Source organism: Hypomesus transpacificus, chromosome 19 (genome assembly GCF_021917145.1).
Source record: "Hypomesus transpacificus isolate Combined female chromosome 19, fHypTra1, whole genome shotgun sequence".
Taxonomy (NCBI): Eukaryota; Metazoa; Chordata; class Actinopteri; order Osmeriformes; family Osmeridae; genus Hypomesus; species Hypomesus transpacificus.
Genome location: NC_061078.1, coordinates 3027462 through 3044422, shown reverse-complemented (window position 1 = coordinate 3044422; position 16961 = coordinate 3027462). Strand labels below are relative to the sequence as shown.

At 42.9% G+C, this 16961-nt stretch overlaps 3 protein-coding genes across 4 annotated transcripts; 2 read left to right on the top strand and 1 right to left on the bottom strand.

Annotated features, from left to right (window-relative positions):
* Positions 1 to 699: 699 nt before the first annotated feature.
* tmed3 (transmembrane p24 trafficking protein 3) lies at positions 700 to 2326 on the top strand. Its single transcript, XM_047041651.1, has 3 exons — positions 700 to 1005; positions 1168 to 1413; positions 1534 to 2326. Exons 1-3 carry the CDS (start codon positions 862 to 864, stop codon positions 1765 to 1767), a joined length of 624 nt encoding a protein of 207 aa, XP_046897607.1. The 5' UTR covers positions 700 to 861; the 3' UTR covers positions 1768 to 2326.
* Positions 2327 to 3403: 1077 nt separating this feature from the next.
* LOC124481581 (isocitrate dehydrogenase [NADP], mitochondrial) lies at positions 3404 to 7778 on the top strand. Of its 2 annotated transcripts, none has more exons than XR_006957669.1 (11): positions 3404 to 3659; positions 4378 to 4469; positions 4550 to 4715; positions 4812 to 4972; positions 5577 to 5720; positions 5822 to 5958; positions 6044 to 6195; positions 6458 to 6570; positions 6651 to 6785; positions 6866 to 6958; positions 7368 to 7778. XR_006957669.1 is itself a non-coding variant. In XM_047041649.1 (11 exons), the coding sequence occupies exons 1-11, from the start codon at positions 3542 to 3544 to the stop codon at positions 7450 to 7452; spliced, it is 1359 nt and encodes a 452-aa protein (XP_046897605.1). In that variant the 5' UTR covers positions 3404 to 3541; the 3' UTR covers positions 7453 to 7778. The 2 variants fall into 2 exon arrangements, 1 of the variants encoding a protein (XP_046897605.1); XM_047041649.1 differs by having other exon boundaries at positions 6651 to 6748.
* Positions 7779 to 8975: 1197 nt separating this feature from the next.
* On the bottom strand, positions 8976 to 16633 carry znf710b (zinc finger protein 710b). Its single transcript, XM_047041981.1, has 5 exons — positions 15960 to 16633; positions 12313 to 13854; positions 11166 to 11357; positions 10568 to 10739; positions 8976 to 10442 (listed from the first exon to the last, which is right to left on the bottom strand). The coding sequence occupies exons 1-5, from the start codon at positions 16002 to 16004 to the stop codon at positions 10261 to 10263; spliced, it is 2133 nt and encodes a 710-aa protein (XP_046897937.1). The 5' UTR covers positions 16005 to 16633; the 3' UTR covers positions 8976 to 10260.
* Positions 16634 to 16961: the final 328 nt, after the last annotated feature.

Genomic DNA, 16961 nt, shown 5'->3' with positions numbered 1-16961 from the left:
AACAAGCCATAATCTTACAATACATTTTCTCTACAGCTGGCTATATGAAATACTACTAATAACAATTGATATGTGGTGGTTGAAATATGAAAAAATGCAGGATTTTCATCAATTTACCAGCTCACTTGCTTCGGACCCCATAAGCCATATATGGCTCTAACAGCTCTAACTGCATTTAGAATCTAACAAGCTATAATCTTACGAAAATGTTTATCTTAAGTTGGCCATATGAAATACTACTCATAACAATTGATATGTGGTGGTTGAAATATGAAAAAATGCATGATTTTCATCAATTTACCAGCTAACTTACTTCGTAGACACTGAAAATGAATGGGGTTCAACGGTGGAAAATACAATGTTTGGAACTATAGGTTGCATGAGACATGCTTAACTTCCGCATTCCTCGATAACAATGGGAGTCTATGGAAGTGTCGCAACTCTCTTTTTCTATGGCTCTGGTCCCTCCCATAGACATACATGGTCCCTCCCACGGTAGGTGTCCCTGTGCTGTGAGTCTTTTTGTAATACTTTTTTTACTTAATTTTTTAATTAAATGTATTTATTAATAGCAGTTTTACAATACAATAGAAAAAGCAGAAACATCAAATAAGAATTCTGTGCTGGTTCAACGTCAGCGTTCGCGTCAACCAGTCTCTCTTGTTTACATTATGAAGAAGCACCGTGACCCGGAAGAGGTTTAATACCATGCCACGTCAGTTGTGGTTGAGATTAGAAAAGTTTTTGAGCCTCATATGTCACATTCACTGCAAGGAATAATTCTGTTTCCTAAAACGGCGTACTTTGTAATTGTGACAGTAAATATTTTAAAGTTTTGCTCTCCTATTATCTAGCTGCATCATGCGTTACCTTGGACTTTGCAGTTTGATGTTACATGTTATCTGTGTTTGTAGCACAGAGTTAACGTTTGAATTACCGGACAACGAAAAGCAATGTTTCTACGAAGAACTTGAGAATGGCGTGAGATTTGACATAGACTTTCAAGTAAGTGATATTAGATAACGCTGTTTGGAGTCATATGCATTATTAGCATGGTTGATTTTAGTACGATTTTTGTCTAGAAAAGGTTTAAACACGTAGCCGACATGAAGGATTGAACACCTTGGTTGACTTATATTCCTAATACTTTTCTCCCTTCCTTTTTAGGTAATTGCAGGGGGAAACTATGATGTAGACTGCTTTGTCACAGATCCTTTGAGCAATGTCCTCTATCAGGATAGGAAGAAGCAATATGACAGTTTTTCTCACACCACAACCATGAAAGGTGTTTACAAAGTATGCTTCAGCAATGAATTCTCCACGTTCTCCCACAAAATAGTTTACCTGGACTTCCGTGCAGGGGATGAAAGGCCACTTCTCCCTGACATGAACAAAGCCACAGCACTGACCCAGGTAAACTTCAGAACAACTGTCTGTTAAGCGTTGCCAGGTTCCTATTCAATGCTCAAAGGATCTCTAATGCTTCATATAAGAAAAGAAAAAAACTTTTTCTCTAAACAATCTATATTTCAGATGGAGTCAGCATGCCTCTCTATCCATGAAATTCTTAAGGTGGTGTCTGACTCTCAAACGTGGTACAGGTTACGGGAGGCACATGACCGTATCCGAGCAGAAGACCTTCATGAACGTGTGAGCTACTGGTCCATTGGAGAGACCTTCATTCTATTTGCGGTCAGCATCGGGCAAGTCCTGATGCTAAAAAGTTTCTTCAGTGACAAAAAAGGCACTGTGGCAGCCCCCACTTAGTCACTTGGCCATCCTCCTTTGAACTACATGGTCCTGAATCCGTTAAAGCAATCTGAATGGTTCCACAAAACTACTTGACAAGGATATCTGTAGTATGATACAGTTGTGAATTCTCATCTCCTAAAAAATGCAACTCTTAGAGCACATCATTGTAGATGCACTTAATGGGTTCTCAGCAGTCAGATTTTTTTTTTACCCTATTATGTAAAATTTGTTTGAACTATTTCAGAAATATTGTGGCACATGATTAGTTACCAAAGAGCAATGTCTGGCTTGTTTATGTTTCAGTCCTATTTGATGCTGTTTTATGTTTCACTTGATTATGTTAATTTATGTGCAATCTTTGCATTTTGTTACTTTGGCCTCTTTTGAACATACACTTAATGTACATGATAGCATCATAACCTGATCAGGGGTTTGTAAGTGCAATTAAATACAAAATACAGTTTTTGTTTTACTGTTACATAAGTATGTGCTTTATTGTCCTTTCTTGAATGGTCTATATTATTTTTTCAATTAACATCAAATTCCCAAAGTCATAAAAATGTTACTGAAGCTACTTTTTATTTGTTGTTGTTTTTATTGATAAAGTCTATGACAAAAATCCTTTATCCAAAACTGACACAGTACCTATGATGATAATTTACAACCTTAAAAATGTCCAGACCACATTATAAACTTGACAACTTCAGTGTGTGTGTGTGTAATCTACATTACCTCAGCAGGTGGTAGCTGTTAGGATAATTTCTCAAGTAAAGCACAGAGTCGTCGGATTCAAAGAAAGTACAATGGTTTAATGCTTGCCAGCAAGGAGACAAAGTCTGATCGCAATACAAAGTTTGTCTAACTCCCCAGTCTTCAGGTAAGACCATTTATTGGTGAGAAGTCCCCTCATCAGCATGTCAGCTGTCAATATGATCGATCCCAGAGACAGAGTACGCGTGCACATGGAAACTTACAGAGTTCCCTGACCCTAGGCTTGACCATATGATTCACTCAACACAGATACGGTTAACACATTTATTGCACCTCTAGCATGATAATGGTCAACCTAGGTCAGTTTGTCTACGTAAGCCTAGTGTCATCTATAGGTCATGTGAGGAGGGGGTTCTCTGCTGGCAAGGAATGCTAGCACCAGTATTTTCAGAATATAACATTTCATCCAAAAATTCTCCTACAGTAGCATATGCAACATTTCATGCCCCCCTTCTCACTAAAATCATTCCAGTCCCAAAAAAATGACACGTAGTGTGTAGTGGCCTTAAAAGTCATAATAGTACAAAGTCTTTATGGCTATGGATGTATCTAACTCTTAAGACACTGTATTCCCATGTATGGGGATATAGCATACGAGGAGATTTGAGGCAGTCAGCCACGCCCACCTTCATATGGCAATTTTACTCGAGTTGAGTCGGTAGTATATTAATTTGGAAAGTTTGGGCAATTCAACGGTTTACAGTCAGATAAGGAAATTCCCAAACATGTCTGTTAATCAAAAAAAAACAAGGTTACAGGAAACGTGAAAACTTTCACTTAAATAAAAGGCTACTAATTGGGACATCAACATTACGTGAAAGAGCACGAGAAATACATGAATGTCAAAATCATGTCACTGATTGGCCATGCGAGGTTTCGTTTGTGTAGACGCTGACGTGGTGTGAATTACAACCGCCCATATAGTTTTGTAACCTCGTTTATATACCGGTTAGTTGTTCACTCATTTAAAAAGTGGGCAATCTAGTTTAGCGGTGTACGAAAACAGTTGCAGTTGACTATGGCAGGGTACCTGAGGGCTCTTTGCTCCATCTCAAAATATGCTGCCGCTTCACTGTCGGAAAATCCCACTGTGCTCGCGCCTGCTGTAGTTTTCCATAATTTACAACAGAGGAACTGTGAGTCAACTGAATCATGTTGTATGTAGGGTAGTTTGTTTGTGTTCAGCTAGTTTGTTTGAATGAGCTAAATAATGTCTTCCGCTTTTGTTTTGAAAATGTCTGAATGCTATTGTTATATTTAGCCAAACATTAGTAGGTATAGCAGATAGGTCAGATGGCTATCAATTTGATGCGTGGCACAATATGGTGCGTGGCGTTATATCATGATACATTAGCCAGGCGAAACATTCCAAAAACAACAACCATACAATTAAAGGAGTCGTAATTTTCATTAACAAGCCACATTTAACTCAAGGCTGTTATCTAAAAGCTTGACAAGCATTTAGAATGCACGTTTAGCGTACGGTTTACTCCAGACAGGCACACGTGATGACAAGTAAGTAGACATGGGGAAAGGTAGGTAACTAACAGGTTGTCAAGCTGGTCTTTTCCCTACTGGACAGCGTGACCAAGTAGTTAAGCAAACTAAGGAACTGGCAGAGGGTAAAGGATATCGATGCCTGTCAGACGGGCACAAGGAAGGGAATGGACAGATGTAAAGTGTGGTGCGCCATCTTTTCATATAATTGACTGGTTAGACAAGTTATGACAAATATAGTTGTAGCCTATGAGATAGGTAGAAAAGTGGTTTATGCTCTTTTCCCTTCCCTAAAATCCTAATGAGTATATTCTTAATATTTTGCACATGTCAAAATCTCATATTGAATCGTTATAGATGCTACTAAACGTATCAAGGTGGACCAGCCCGTGGTGGAGATGGATGGAGATGAGATGACCCGCATCATATGGGAGTTTATCAAAGAGAAGGTACCCTAACTTATAACTATCAGGATCTTATTAATGTTGAGCCCAGTTGTAAATATGTTGCATCTGTCCTGCTTCTACAGCTCATCCTCTCTAATGTTGATGTGGAGCTGAAATACTATGATCTGGGCCTGCCATACCGTGACCAGACTAATGACCAGGTCACGATTGACTCTGCACTTGCCACCAAGCAATACAACGTGGCGGTCAAGTGTGCCACCATCACCCCCGATGAGGATAGAGTGGAAGGTTTGTTGTCTGGCCACCATGCTGTCAAAAGATTGATTTGATGTCGAATACAATTGTGCATCCCTTCTCAACATAAATCTTAATGCATATCCTCAGAGTTCAAGCTAAAAAACATGTGGAAGAGCCCCAATGGAACCATCCGGAACATCTTGGGCGGCACTGTCTTCCGTGAGCCTATAATCTGCAAGAACATACCCCGTCTTATACCCGGTTGGACACAGCCTATTACGATTGGCAGACATGCTTTTGGTGATCAGGTACTGTAGATGAATCAGCTATTGTTGGGGAATTACCAAATTGGCCCTGCAATTATACTTCTGTTTATTTGGGATGGTTAAAATGTAAGAGTGCATACAGTGAATATAGCCTTGTTATGATGTTCTGTATAAGTATATACTTAGAGGTTTGATTGCAATGATGTAACCTAGATTGGAATATGTAGGCCTCTGCCATTGTATAAAAAAGTGTAAACTATACGATTTTATAGATTGTGTAGGACAAAGACGTATACATTTTAAGGACTGTGACTATTTAGGTTTACTGATAACTTCTCCTGAGTCGGGAGTGAAAACGATCAGTACGTGCTAGCACCTGATTTACAACCCTTAGTTGAGGGTCATATCTGGGAAAGCCAGATAGGGCTTTTCATGCTACAAGAAAGACTGTGTTCATTCACTATTTTGTAACACTCTGTTCTTGCCTGCAAGCTTGTATTAAACTTGGAGCCCGAGAACTGTTGGTCACTTGATGCTTGGCAGCATTCAGCAGATTAACTCCAACACTATGCGCATACTATTTGAGGATGTAGATGATTCTTGAAGAATGCTAGGTGCCTGTATTTGACTTCATTTCTTTGTACAGTACAAGGCGACAGACTTTGTTATTACCCAGCCTGGCAAGTTTAAGATGGTGTTCACCCCAAGTGATGGAAGCAAAGGGAAAGAGTGGGAGGTGTATGATTTCCCCTCTGGTGGCTGTGGAATGGGCATGTACAACACTGATGAGGTGAGCGTGGCCTTATTGGAGATTGAATTAGAGGTGCTGCCAATCAATATCATTATAGCTGTCAGTCAGGTCACAGTTTACTTACTTTTTTGTTTCTTTAGTCCATCACTGGATTTGCCCACAGCTGCTTCCAGTATGCTATCCAGAAGAAGTGGCCTCTCTACATGAGCACCAAGAACACCATTCTCAAGGCTTACGATGGGAGGTTCAAGGACATCTTCCAAGAAATCTTTGAGGCGTAAGACTTGTGTGATAATATACTTCACTTAAAGCCCTTTACCATGTGAACAGAGCATAATGTTAAAATAGATTGTTTCCTGCAGGAACTACAAACCAGAGTTTGACAGCCTGAAGATCTGGTATGAGCACCGTCTAATTGATGACATGGTTGCCCAGGTACTCAAATCCTCCGGAGGTTTTGTTTGGGCATGCAAGAACTATGACGGAGATGTTCAGTCAGACATTCTGGCTCAGGGTGAGGGAAAAAAGGCTGTCAATTTTAACTTCAGAAGCTATGCAGATTACCCACTCATTGTCTCTGAACTTCAAAATGCCGAATACCTTTTATTGGCGGCCACGTCCACTCTATAACCTGTCATGGATCCACTGCATAATACTCCGTTACTCACATCATAAACACAGAGGACTTCCCCTTGACCTCCTTTATGAACTTGATTTAGTGAGTGGATCTACTACAAGGTATTGATTTAGTCTTGTTTTACTCTACACGTCTGTAGGCTTTGGCTCCCTGGGCCTGATGACCTCAGTGCTAGTGTGTCCAGATGGCAAGACCATCGAGGCCGAGGCGGCCCATGGCACAGTGACCAGGCACTTCCGTGAACACCAGAGGGTAAGGCCCGGTCAACACTGCCAGATGTTTTTGAAATGCTATTCTAACCATTTCTAAATGCTTTTCTAATTCTATTCCAGGGACGACCCACTAGCACCAACCCAATTGCCAGCATCTTTGCTTGGACAAGGGGTCTTGAGCACAGAGGGAAGCTGGATGGAAACCCTGACTTAATAAAGTGATGAATGGAGATACTCATTTTCAACTACAGCACAGTTGCGTAGCTGCCTTAGTTTTTACAAAGTGGGGACTGTAAACATGAAACAAACACTGATTGTTCTATGTTCTCCTCCAGATTCTCTCAGACCTTGGAGAGGGTGTGTGTGGAGACTGTGGAGCGTGGTGTGATGACCAAGGACCTTGCAGGCTGCATCCATGGCCTTGCCAAGTGAGTTTTTTAGTTTTAGAATGCTACTCGGTTACCCAGGGTTTCCACGATCCTTGAAAGTTCATGAAATTAAAAAAATATATATAATAATGGCCTCAAATGGTTCTTGAAAACAGAACATGAACCTTGAATGTGTTTGGATCCATGGCTGATGTCTAGTAGAAGATTTTGTTGCATTCTTCAATTTGTATATAATTCTTACAAAGTCTTTCTAAATGACAATGTGGCTTAACTGTAATTCATGCTTCAAAAAAATGTCATGCTGAGTCTAACTTTCTAATTTAAAATTGTTTGATTTACGTAAGTTTGGTAACTCCTGACTTACCAATTCAACATGTAGTGTGTAGACCCAAATTATTGGTAAATGGTGGTTAGTTTCTGAATAAACTGTATGTCTGTGTCTTTGCAGCTGCAAGCTCAATGAGCATTATGTCAACACATCTGACTTCCTGGATGCCATAAAGACCAACCTGGACAAAGCACTTGGAAAGTAAAAAAAAAAAGAGTAACTTTTTGTTTTTGGAGAGAAACAATTTTCCGTCCACAGTTTTGTACCTCATTTTTACTCCATATTTGTAGGAATATTTGTATCCTGTTTTGAGGGAACAATGTTTGTGCCATTTGATATTTGAAGTCAGTGTTTTGGTGCTCCTCTGCCTTCTCCTGTCCCAAAAGTGTTTTGTAAAAACATACTTGTTGTCTAATACTGTATTTTGTCTTTTAACTGTTATTGAGTTAACTTGAAAGGCCATTACTATGAAGTTAAATTCTTGTATGTTCAACTAGGTACTCATTCCAAATAAATGCTGTATGAACAACATTATGAATGAATGTGTTATCAAGTTTGAAAGTTCAGTTTTTGTATTTGTCACATGATTGTGTCTCTAGCTGGGTAGAATCAAAACGTTTACTAGTTGAATCATAACGCTTACCCTTATACCTTTGGACTGCCAATCCCACATGTTTTAGTAGGTGTGTATTTAGATAGGAGTGGACGCTACATGTGATGGATCATCTCTGTTCACTCACCAATAAGTCTCTTTCTACCTTATGCCACCATGAGCATAGGGTGGAAAGGGGGACCGCTCCTCCATTTTAGATGAACCATTTAGAAATTCTTTGTATTCCGTGCCTTCATTTTAGGGTACAATTATTTGTGGCCACAGCCGTTTCATTGAGCAGGTGTATATGACTTGTTTTTGACATATGAGCTGTTTATATACAATTTTAGGCTTTGCACTGGACTTTGACAGTGGTGTTAGAATTTGACATGGGAAACATAGCAGTGTACATGCTATGTAACGTGGGTGGGTTGAGGCTCATGAAAAATACTTGGCATGCCCAAATCAACAGTTTGGTTCATTATTAACAAGAAAATCTTTGGGTGTAGCACCAGGATCAACCGATCAACATATTGCACATCACAAACTCCTTGTAAGGCTAAAGAACAGGTTACAGTTTGATAAAAAGCAACTAAAAGGGTGTAAAGGACACAGACTTGTGGTGCCCTAAACGTAAAAGAGGACTGGAGTTTCTATATTTTATATATTTTATATTTAAATTGTTTTAATTTTTTAGATTTTGTTTCGATTGTTTCTGATTCTAAACAGTTCATCAGCTGTGTGTAGTAATATGCTCACATTCAATGTCAGCACTAATCTCAGTCATTGAATTCTGTCAAATTCAAAGTTAAAGATAAGACTAATGAACCAACATAACAAAAACATGTCACTATTCATTGTTGATATTCACTGCTACGTTTATGTTCTGGAAGTCAGTTCACCAGTAGGGGGCACACTGAAGGCCATCGCTATAGCGACCTGGTTTACTTGTTTCTGATGACAGCTTATCCATAGTGTTATATACAAATCTAAACAGCAGGTGGGGCTATTTTGTCTTAATATTGTCAAAAAATTGCTACCAGCTTTAATCTTGCACGGCTGAATGTTTGAGAGGCAAAGACATACCAACACAATTACACGCAGTAGAAAATAATCTATGCAGACACAAACTTGAGCCATTTAAACTAGAGAACCTTTATTAAATAACAATTTCTATGAGGTTTTCAGTTTGATATTCCTCATTCCAAAAAGACTAGTATACCATTTCTCATGTTTAGTGTGCATGTCAAGGCTGACCTGCATGGCAGGTCAGGGGGAGTAAGGTGTCTCCCCAAAACGGAAACATAGTGCTGTAACTGAAACAAACATACCACTCATTCTCCCTCCAAATGGCTCAGTTACCATTTGTTTTTACCAACAAGAAAGATCAAGATAATTAAAACCGCAGGTAATCTATTGAAAAAGGCAGAACTGTCTTTATAAAGGAATATTGCCGTAAGGGTGACTGGTACACTTGATGCCCGCTTCACTCTTTTCCTTAAAGGCCAAGTTCTCTCAGGGTCACCTCGAAGAACATTTTCACTGAAAATCTTTTGATGAAAAGTGCATTGTAATCAGTAAGTATTCAAAAACTAGCACAGTATTTCCACTACAGGGAGGATTAATGTATAGCTAAATCAAGTGAAGAAAGGTGTGGTGGTGAACACTGAACAATGCAATGTTGTTTGTACAGTAGGAGAGCTTTACATGTCAGATGACAGTGGTTGTAGTAATAACCAACATGAAGCAATAGCAACTTTGGTAAGTGGAGCCCTGACATCAGCTCACAAAACCTATATCATGTGCACCAACAGGCTCCTGTTCCTGTCTCCTGAAGGTGACTACTTATCTATTAGGACGTTTTGAGTAAGAGAAGCATTCAAATCTATGACTGAATATGTTGTGACTTTGTATTTGATATACACATATAGTATCTTTAAGAGGGTGTAGGTTTTGTTGAAAATACTATCTGGCACTTTCTTCAATAAAAAATATAAGGGCATACATTTTGGTGAATAATGAAATGGTAAACAAACTTCTAGCACATCAAATTTAAGTAGGATGGCTCTGCAAAACCATTAACTTTTTTCATGTTAAGTACTCGATACATACAACACAACATACCAAGGTACAGGTTGGACTGTCCTTTCAAACTGTTCAGTGAAATGGTGGTCCGTTTATTTATAGAGCCACCAGACAGTCAACAGTCTCACAGTCGCTCCCATCAGAGACAAACCCAAATGGCCCCCTTGAAGTGCATCTTCTTGAGCCTAACCCCAACCCCCCCACCCCCACCCACCCCCAATTTGGGTCCATTAGTTCTGGCTCTTGGAGGGGGCTGAAATCCACCCATTGTCTTTCTGCCAGGGTAGCCATTTTGTCTCGTAAAATTCCAAGTTCTACGAATCCAGAATACACTACTTAGGGTGTAGTGTAGCTGCCAGTGTCCTTCCCAAAGTTATAATACTCCTCCATGTCATCCATGTTGGCTGTAGTAAGTTTAGTAAGGTTTTGAGAGCCGCTATTGTCCATACTGTCAGGTGATGCAAAGCCAAAGTTGTCCTCTGAGTATTGCCCCTGGCCTTCCATTTCAGGAAGGTTATCTGTAAGTATATATAAACAAAGCATCTACTAAGCGGCACTGAATCTGGCAATGAGAATAACAAGCCCCAGCAAAACCACACCTAATAGATGGATAGGCAAGTGAATAAAACAAGGATAACCTCACCTGGGCCATCTGGCGAGACATCCATGCCATGCTTGACCTTCATGTGTCGGCTAAGGTTGCCCTTCAGGTTGAACTTGCTAGAGCAGTATGGGCACTTGAAGGGTTTGCTGCCAGCATGGAGGTGCATGTGGCCCAGGAGGTTGTACATTCTGTTAAAGGACTTACCACACACCTGGAAAACAATACAGGATAATAACAATAATATCTTATTGAGTGTCTCTAACAGACATAAACTGCAAATATGGACTTCGTCAGGTCTGCAAACGCCTTTGTAAGCAGAGATTTGTTATAACGTTTGTTGACCGAGACCGTAGTCCATATTTGGTTTCTTATATACTACAACAATAATCTGGCAGAAAAACTAAAAAGCAGATGCCATGTTGTCAAAATCTCCAAGGCAACCGCTTGTTGCTCGGTCCGTAAAAAAGTTAGCAGACCTCTACGAACTTTCAGAAGTCTGAAAACGGTTTTGCGGACTTCTTAGAACTTCTCTGGACCAATAAGAACAGCGTATTGGTCTAATTATGATGATAGTATATAAGAAACATGGATACCACTTCAACACTATCAATGTCCCTGGAGTTACATTTGACCTCACCTTGCATTTGAATGGTTTGACCGGCAGATGGACGATCATGTGGGTTTTTAGAGTCTGCTTTTGGATGAAGCTCTTGAAGCAGACGTGACACTGGAAGGGCCGGATGCTGTTGTGAATCAGCATGTGTCTCTTTAGGTTGGCAGACAGGGTGAACTCACGTGAACACACTTCACACTTGTGCCCTTTCATGCCCTGACAAACACAAATATTAAAAAGGTCATTCAGGAGGGGGGGGATCGAACACCATATACAGCTGCAGACTAAGTGCACATTTAGGACAAAATAGCAGGTGTAGTTAATGGAAAAAAGAACGGATTAATTATACATTTTTGTTCGTGTTGTCTAGTTTATGAAGATCAAAGACTCATATATTTGCTTATTTTGACTACCAATCCTGCCAGGCATCAGTCTAGCTGTCACTCAACCCACTATGTTCCCAAACCATTTTCCCAAACCACCACCAGGAGGAGCAGTGACTGCCAGTCTCACTGCCAGACAAATAATCACCACAAAGGAGAACTCTCTCACTACACTGGGTTTATCGTTGGCTCCTTTTAGATTTTAAGCACTCATAAAGCTAAAAGCCCACATTCTATACACTGTTTCATGTTGTGGACGGCTGGAAATTACTACAAGACTCGTGTATTTGTCTTTTGTCTCAGCTAAATAGGGATGATGTCATCTCATTTTCATGAAGGACATGACAAGAAAGACTAACTTTCCACTTAAGAAGGTCTTAATGTAACACGGGGAACAGACGGCAGATACAAAATCTAAAATGGTATTTGGTCGCCTTCCTCTCTTCATGTCCGTATCTTCGTCTGGATTGGCTAGACAACTGACACGTAAGGAAGGGAGATGGCGGAGGACTGTTAGGGTATGTGGTCTTACCTGTCCAGTTCACTTAGATGACTGGAGATGAAGGACAGAAGATGAACAAAGGAAGCCCTTTGGACAATTGAAGTGTTGCCTTCCATTTGGCGCTCCCGTTATTTTTATTTTTTATTTTTTGGGGGTCGCTCGCCACTGTCATTCATGTCATAAACAAACCTAACAGTCTAGAAACTATGTACAAACATTACATTACACTGTGGGGCCACAGCAGTCATTGAGTCTGAGTGGGAGCGATGTCCGGCGGTGTCAGTACCTTATGAGTGAGCGAGTGCTGCCGGAGGTGGTGGAGCTGCACAAACTCCAGGCCGCACTGGGAGCAGGTGTAAGGCCTTGGGCTCTGGTGCTTCAGGAGATGGTTTTGCAGCTGGCTACGGTAGGCAAATGACTTGTTGCACTCGGTGCACTGGAAGGTGTGGGGCCCCTGGTGGCTGGTCTGGTGGCGTTTGAGGTGGGCGTACGTGGGGAATTCCATGCCGCACTGCGAGCAGACGTGGCAGCGGCCGCGCTCGTGTTTCACCTCGTGGGCCCGCAGCTCGCTGGGGTAAGCAAAGCCTCGGCGGCAGAAGCGACAGCTGTAGGGCTTGACGTCCGAGTGCTGCAGCATGTGCCTCTTCAGGTGGCTGGTCTGGGTGAAGCCTTTCTTGCAGACGGTGCACTTGTGAGGCCTGGTGCCCTGGTGGGTGAGCAGGTGGGTCTGGAGGTGGCTGGGCTGCTTGAAGAGCTTGCCACAGTGGGGGCACGCGTGCGGCTTGATGCCGTTGTGGCCCAGGATGTGGGTGACCAGGTTGTACTTGGACGTGTACGACTTGTCGCACATGCGGCACTTCCAGCGCTTCAAGCCGTCCCCAACGTCCACGCAGTAGGACTCGTCAATCTGGATGTTAATGTCCAGGCGGTCGACCCTCCGGCCGCCGTGGCGCCGGTGAGGCGGAGGCGCTACACTGGCTCCGCTCCCATTGGCCTCCACGCCCTCGCTCCACATCATGCCCTGGCTGTTCTCGTCGTATTCTCCTGCCATGCCCATCTCTCCGGAGTCGTAGCTCCCCACCTCGGACGACTGGAAGTAGCTGCTCATCTCCTCCTCCTGACCGGGCTTCATCATGCTATTCCCGTGCTCCACTTCCTCGTTTTCCACCCGCCCGCGGCTGTGCCCCATGCCCCGGTGGTGCCCCTGCGCACCCCGGTGTGCCGTCTCCGCTCGGTGGCTCACCTGCGCTGGAGCGTGTGGATGAGCGTTTGCCTGCTGGGTTTGCGCGTCCCTCTCACACTCAGAGCAGTTTTTGTGGGCGCCTCTTAGGGTCGCCGGGTCCACTTGCACCAGCCCCCCTCTGGGAGCAAGGTTATTCAGCATGTGAACACAGGACGTCAGGCCGGAGTTCACCACCTCCCCTTTCACATGGGACGATCCGTCTACGTGGACTCCTGGATGGCGGTCAGGCCCTACCATTTTTCCGTCTGGGGGAGGCCCCTGCCACCTCCTCTGGCTGCAACTGGGCTGCATGTGGCCTTCTTCTCCTATGTTGTCTCCGAGATAGTCTCCGTTGGCCCCGATTAATTGGTCTGCGTATTCGTAGTCGACTCCGTCTACTGGGGGTGCGGGCGATTCTTTGGGCTCTCCAGTGTAGAATCCGTTGGGGGCAATAGTGGCACCAAATACTTCATTCTGTGAAATGAGACCCAGAACAGCGGCCTGGGCCAGAGACAGCACTACTACGGGGTCTGTCTGTGTGCCCGCGTCCACCTGCCTGGCCATCACCTTGGGCTCACATCTATCCAGGCGCCGGCTCGCCTCCTCCTGAAAACACACACGCACACAGTCAGTCATCACTGCAGGGAAGCAATTAGGCCGTCTTCACAATCGAATGTATTCTGGCAAATTAGGCCTAGGTGTCAACAGCAAAGGGATTCCAGGATCGTCTCTCTCTCTCTCTCTCTCTCTCTCTCTCATCCAAGGCAATTGTAGGGGAAAGGACGTATGCATATGTACAGGAAGACTTCTTTGGCACTGCAAGCGTTTTTCTGTTATTTTAGCCTATTTTGAAGCTTTGTGTTCTGAGGCTATCAATAACTAGAGTCAAATTTAGGAAGAGGGAAAAGGCAGAAGCCATCAAACGTCCCCCTTATCAATCTCACCCTCACTAATACTTACGCAAATAATTCACTTATCACTGCTTTATAAGGAGACAACATGCTTAAAAATGAAGCCATGCCCTGTGCTAATAAATACATGAAATCAGGAAATATGAACACTGGCAAAAACTATTCTGATGTCAAATGTAAGCCTTGAATAACTATGGCTGGTGATACCAGCGTCCCAAATAAAGTACCCAGTCTGGAGTAATTCATTAGAGATGTGTCCTTTATGTACATAGATGAAGTAGATCTTAGCTGTCCTTCTATCAGAATGTTTCATTCAGTTGACCACCGATAACCTACTTCCAAATGCTCTCTTTCACAGTTAAGCTGGATGTCAGGAGAGACTAACTGCACCTGTCAGTTCTTTAGGTGAACTTCTATAGGAAGTCTGCTGGGCAACACTTTCAGATGCTGACTGTGGATGGACTAGAACTGTGGATGAAGAATACATCTCAGATCGCAGAAATAATAAAAACTACAAGAAACCACATCCTAATCCTCTCTGTTTAGTGCACCAATGGGAGGCAGTGGAGGTGGGGGGGGTATACTTGATGGTATACTCACTCACTCACAGTCAGAGAAAAAGAGAACAGAGAGAGACAGGGCAGAAGAGACAGAAAGAGAGAGAGAGAGACAGAGAGAGAGACAGAGACAGAGAGAGGGCAGAAGAGACAGACAGAGAGACAGAGAGAGAGAGAGAGAGAGAGAGAGAGAGAGCAAGAGAGAGCAAGAGAGAGCAAGAGAGAGCAAGAGAGCAAGAGAGAGCAAGAGAGAGCAAGAGAGAAAATGAGTGAGCACAATAGACAGAGAATAGAATATGAGAGAGGGAGAGAGAAAGAGAGAGGCAGAAACAGAGAGAGGGAGAATGAGAGAGCAGGATGAGAGAGAGAATAGAAAATGGGAGGGGTGAGTGAGTGAGTGAGTGAGTGAGTGAGTGAGTGAGTGAGTGAGTGAGTGAAAAAAAGAAATGAAAGAGAGGTGGAGGGAGAGGAGAGTGAGGGAGGGATAAGGAGAGGAGGGGAAGGGGAGGGGGAGAGGAGGAGGGAGAGAGGTAGAGAGAGAAAAGAGAAAGACACTGGTGAGGGAGGGAGAAAAAGAGAGGGAGGGGTAGAGAGGGAGGGAGGAAGGGAGAGAGAAAAAGGGAGGGCAGAGTGAGAGGATGAGAGAGTGAGAGAGGCGGGAGGGGGAGAGCATGGCAGTGAGCAAAAGAGAGCAAGAGAAAGAGAGAAAAGAAAAGGGAGGGGGAGAGGGAGAGGCAGTAGGAAGCACAGAGAGAGACAGAGAGAGAGAAAGCGAGAAGGGGAGAGAGAGACAGAGAGAGAAAGCGAGAAGGGGAGAGAGAGAGAGAGAGAGAGAGAGAGAGAGAGAGAGAGAGAGAGAGAGAGAGAGAGAGAGAGAGAGAGAGAGAGAGAGAGAGAGAGAGAGAGAGAGAGAGAGAGAGAGAGAGAGAGAGAGAGAGAGAGAAAAAATGAAAGGCAGACAAAATGAAAGATAAAATTATGAAGTGAAAGAGACAAGAGAGAAACAGGAACAGAGAGTTGAAAGAGACGAAAGCTGTTGGGACTGATGACGTGTTAAAGCAAGAAAAGTCTCACCTACCAGGTAGGCAAACATATTAACGACAACTTTGTCAGCTACATTTCAAAGAATTGTTAAGGAGCGTTTTGTCTTTTCTCAACTCTTAATGCTTATCTATGATAATAGCTAAACTACCACTTAACATGCCATGGGTGAATACCACTGCTACCATGCCAAGAAACTCACCACATTCCTCCTGTTGTGATGTTTCAGGTGCTTTAAGGATCTCATTCTTCAATGCGAGTGAGTGAGAGAGAGCTGTGTTCTGCTCCTATTTATGTGAGGAGAGGGGGGCGGGCCCTGTAGCTCCTCCCCCCTCCGACAGTTTCAGTAGTGACTGTGGTAAAACCTACACTTGTGCTCATACAAACATATGCAAACACCCACATGTAAACATCACTCATAAATGTATATATCTAGAGCCACAGAATACACATGTAGAGTACACAGAATCCATTACAAACAAAGGTATCATGCAAATAGGCTGTTTGAAAGTCAAGCAATAGATCAGTATCTCAAAAGCCGCAAACACAACAAATACATACAGAAACACAGCAGTCGCAATCAAGACAGTGTCCATCTTTGTATAAATATTCCTCTGCCACCTAGCCTTCAATTGCTCTATGCTTCTTCCTCTCCCTTCATCATTTATTTTCTCCCCCAGCACACCCCCCCCCCCTCCCCCCATCTCTCTCTCTCTTTTCAGTCACTCTCATATTTCAAGTTGATGAAGATAGGGTTATGAGAACATGAAAGTACAGAGAGATTATTTCATGCAGACTTGGATACAAGTATATGGCAAGAGAGCTGAGAGAGATGGAAGGGGAAGAGAGAAAGAAAGAGAGATAGAGGGTGACTGACAAGGAGAGGAGCAAATGGAGGAGAGAAGAAAGAGAGAGAGGCGGAGGGAGAGACGGAAGAGAAGGGGGAAGGGAAGGAAAGAACACTGAAAAAAAAGAGAGAGAGAGAGCAAGAGAGGGAGAGAGAGAGAGAGAGAGAGAGAGAGAGAGAGAGAGAGAGAGAGAGAGAGAGAGAGAGAGAGAGAGAGAGAGAGAGAAAGGGCGAGAGAGAAAAAGGGGGGGATGGGAAGAGAGGAACAGAATGCGGTAAAAAAAGAACAAGAAGAAATGGAGGATAGAATGAAAACAGACAGAGGCAGAGTGAAAAGAGAACATTGAGATTATATCC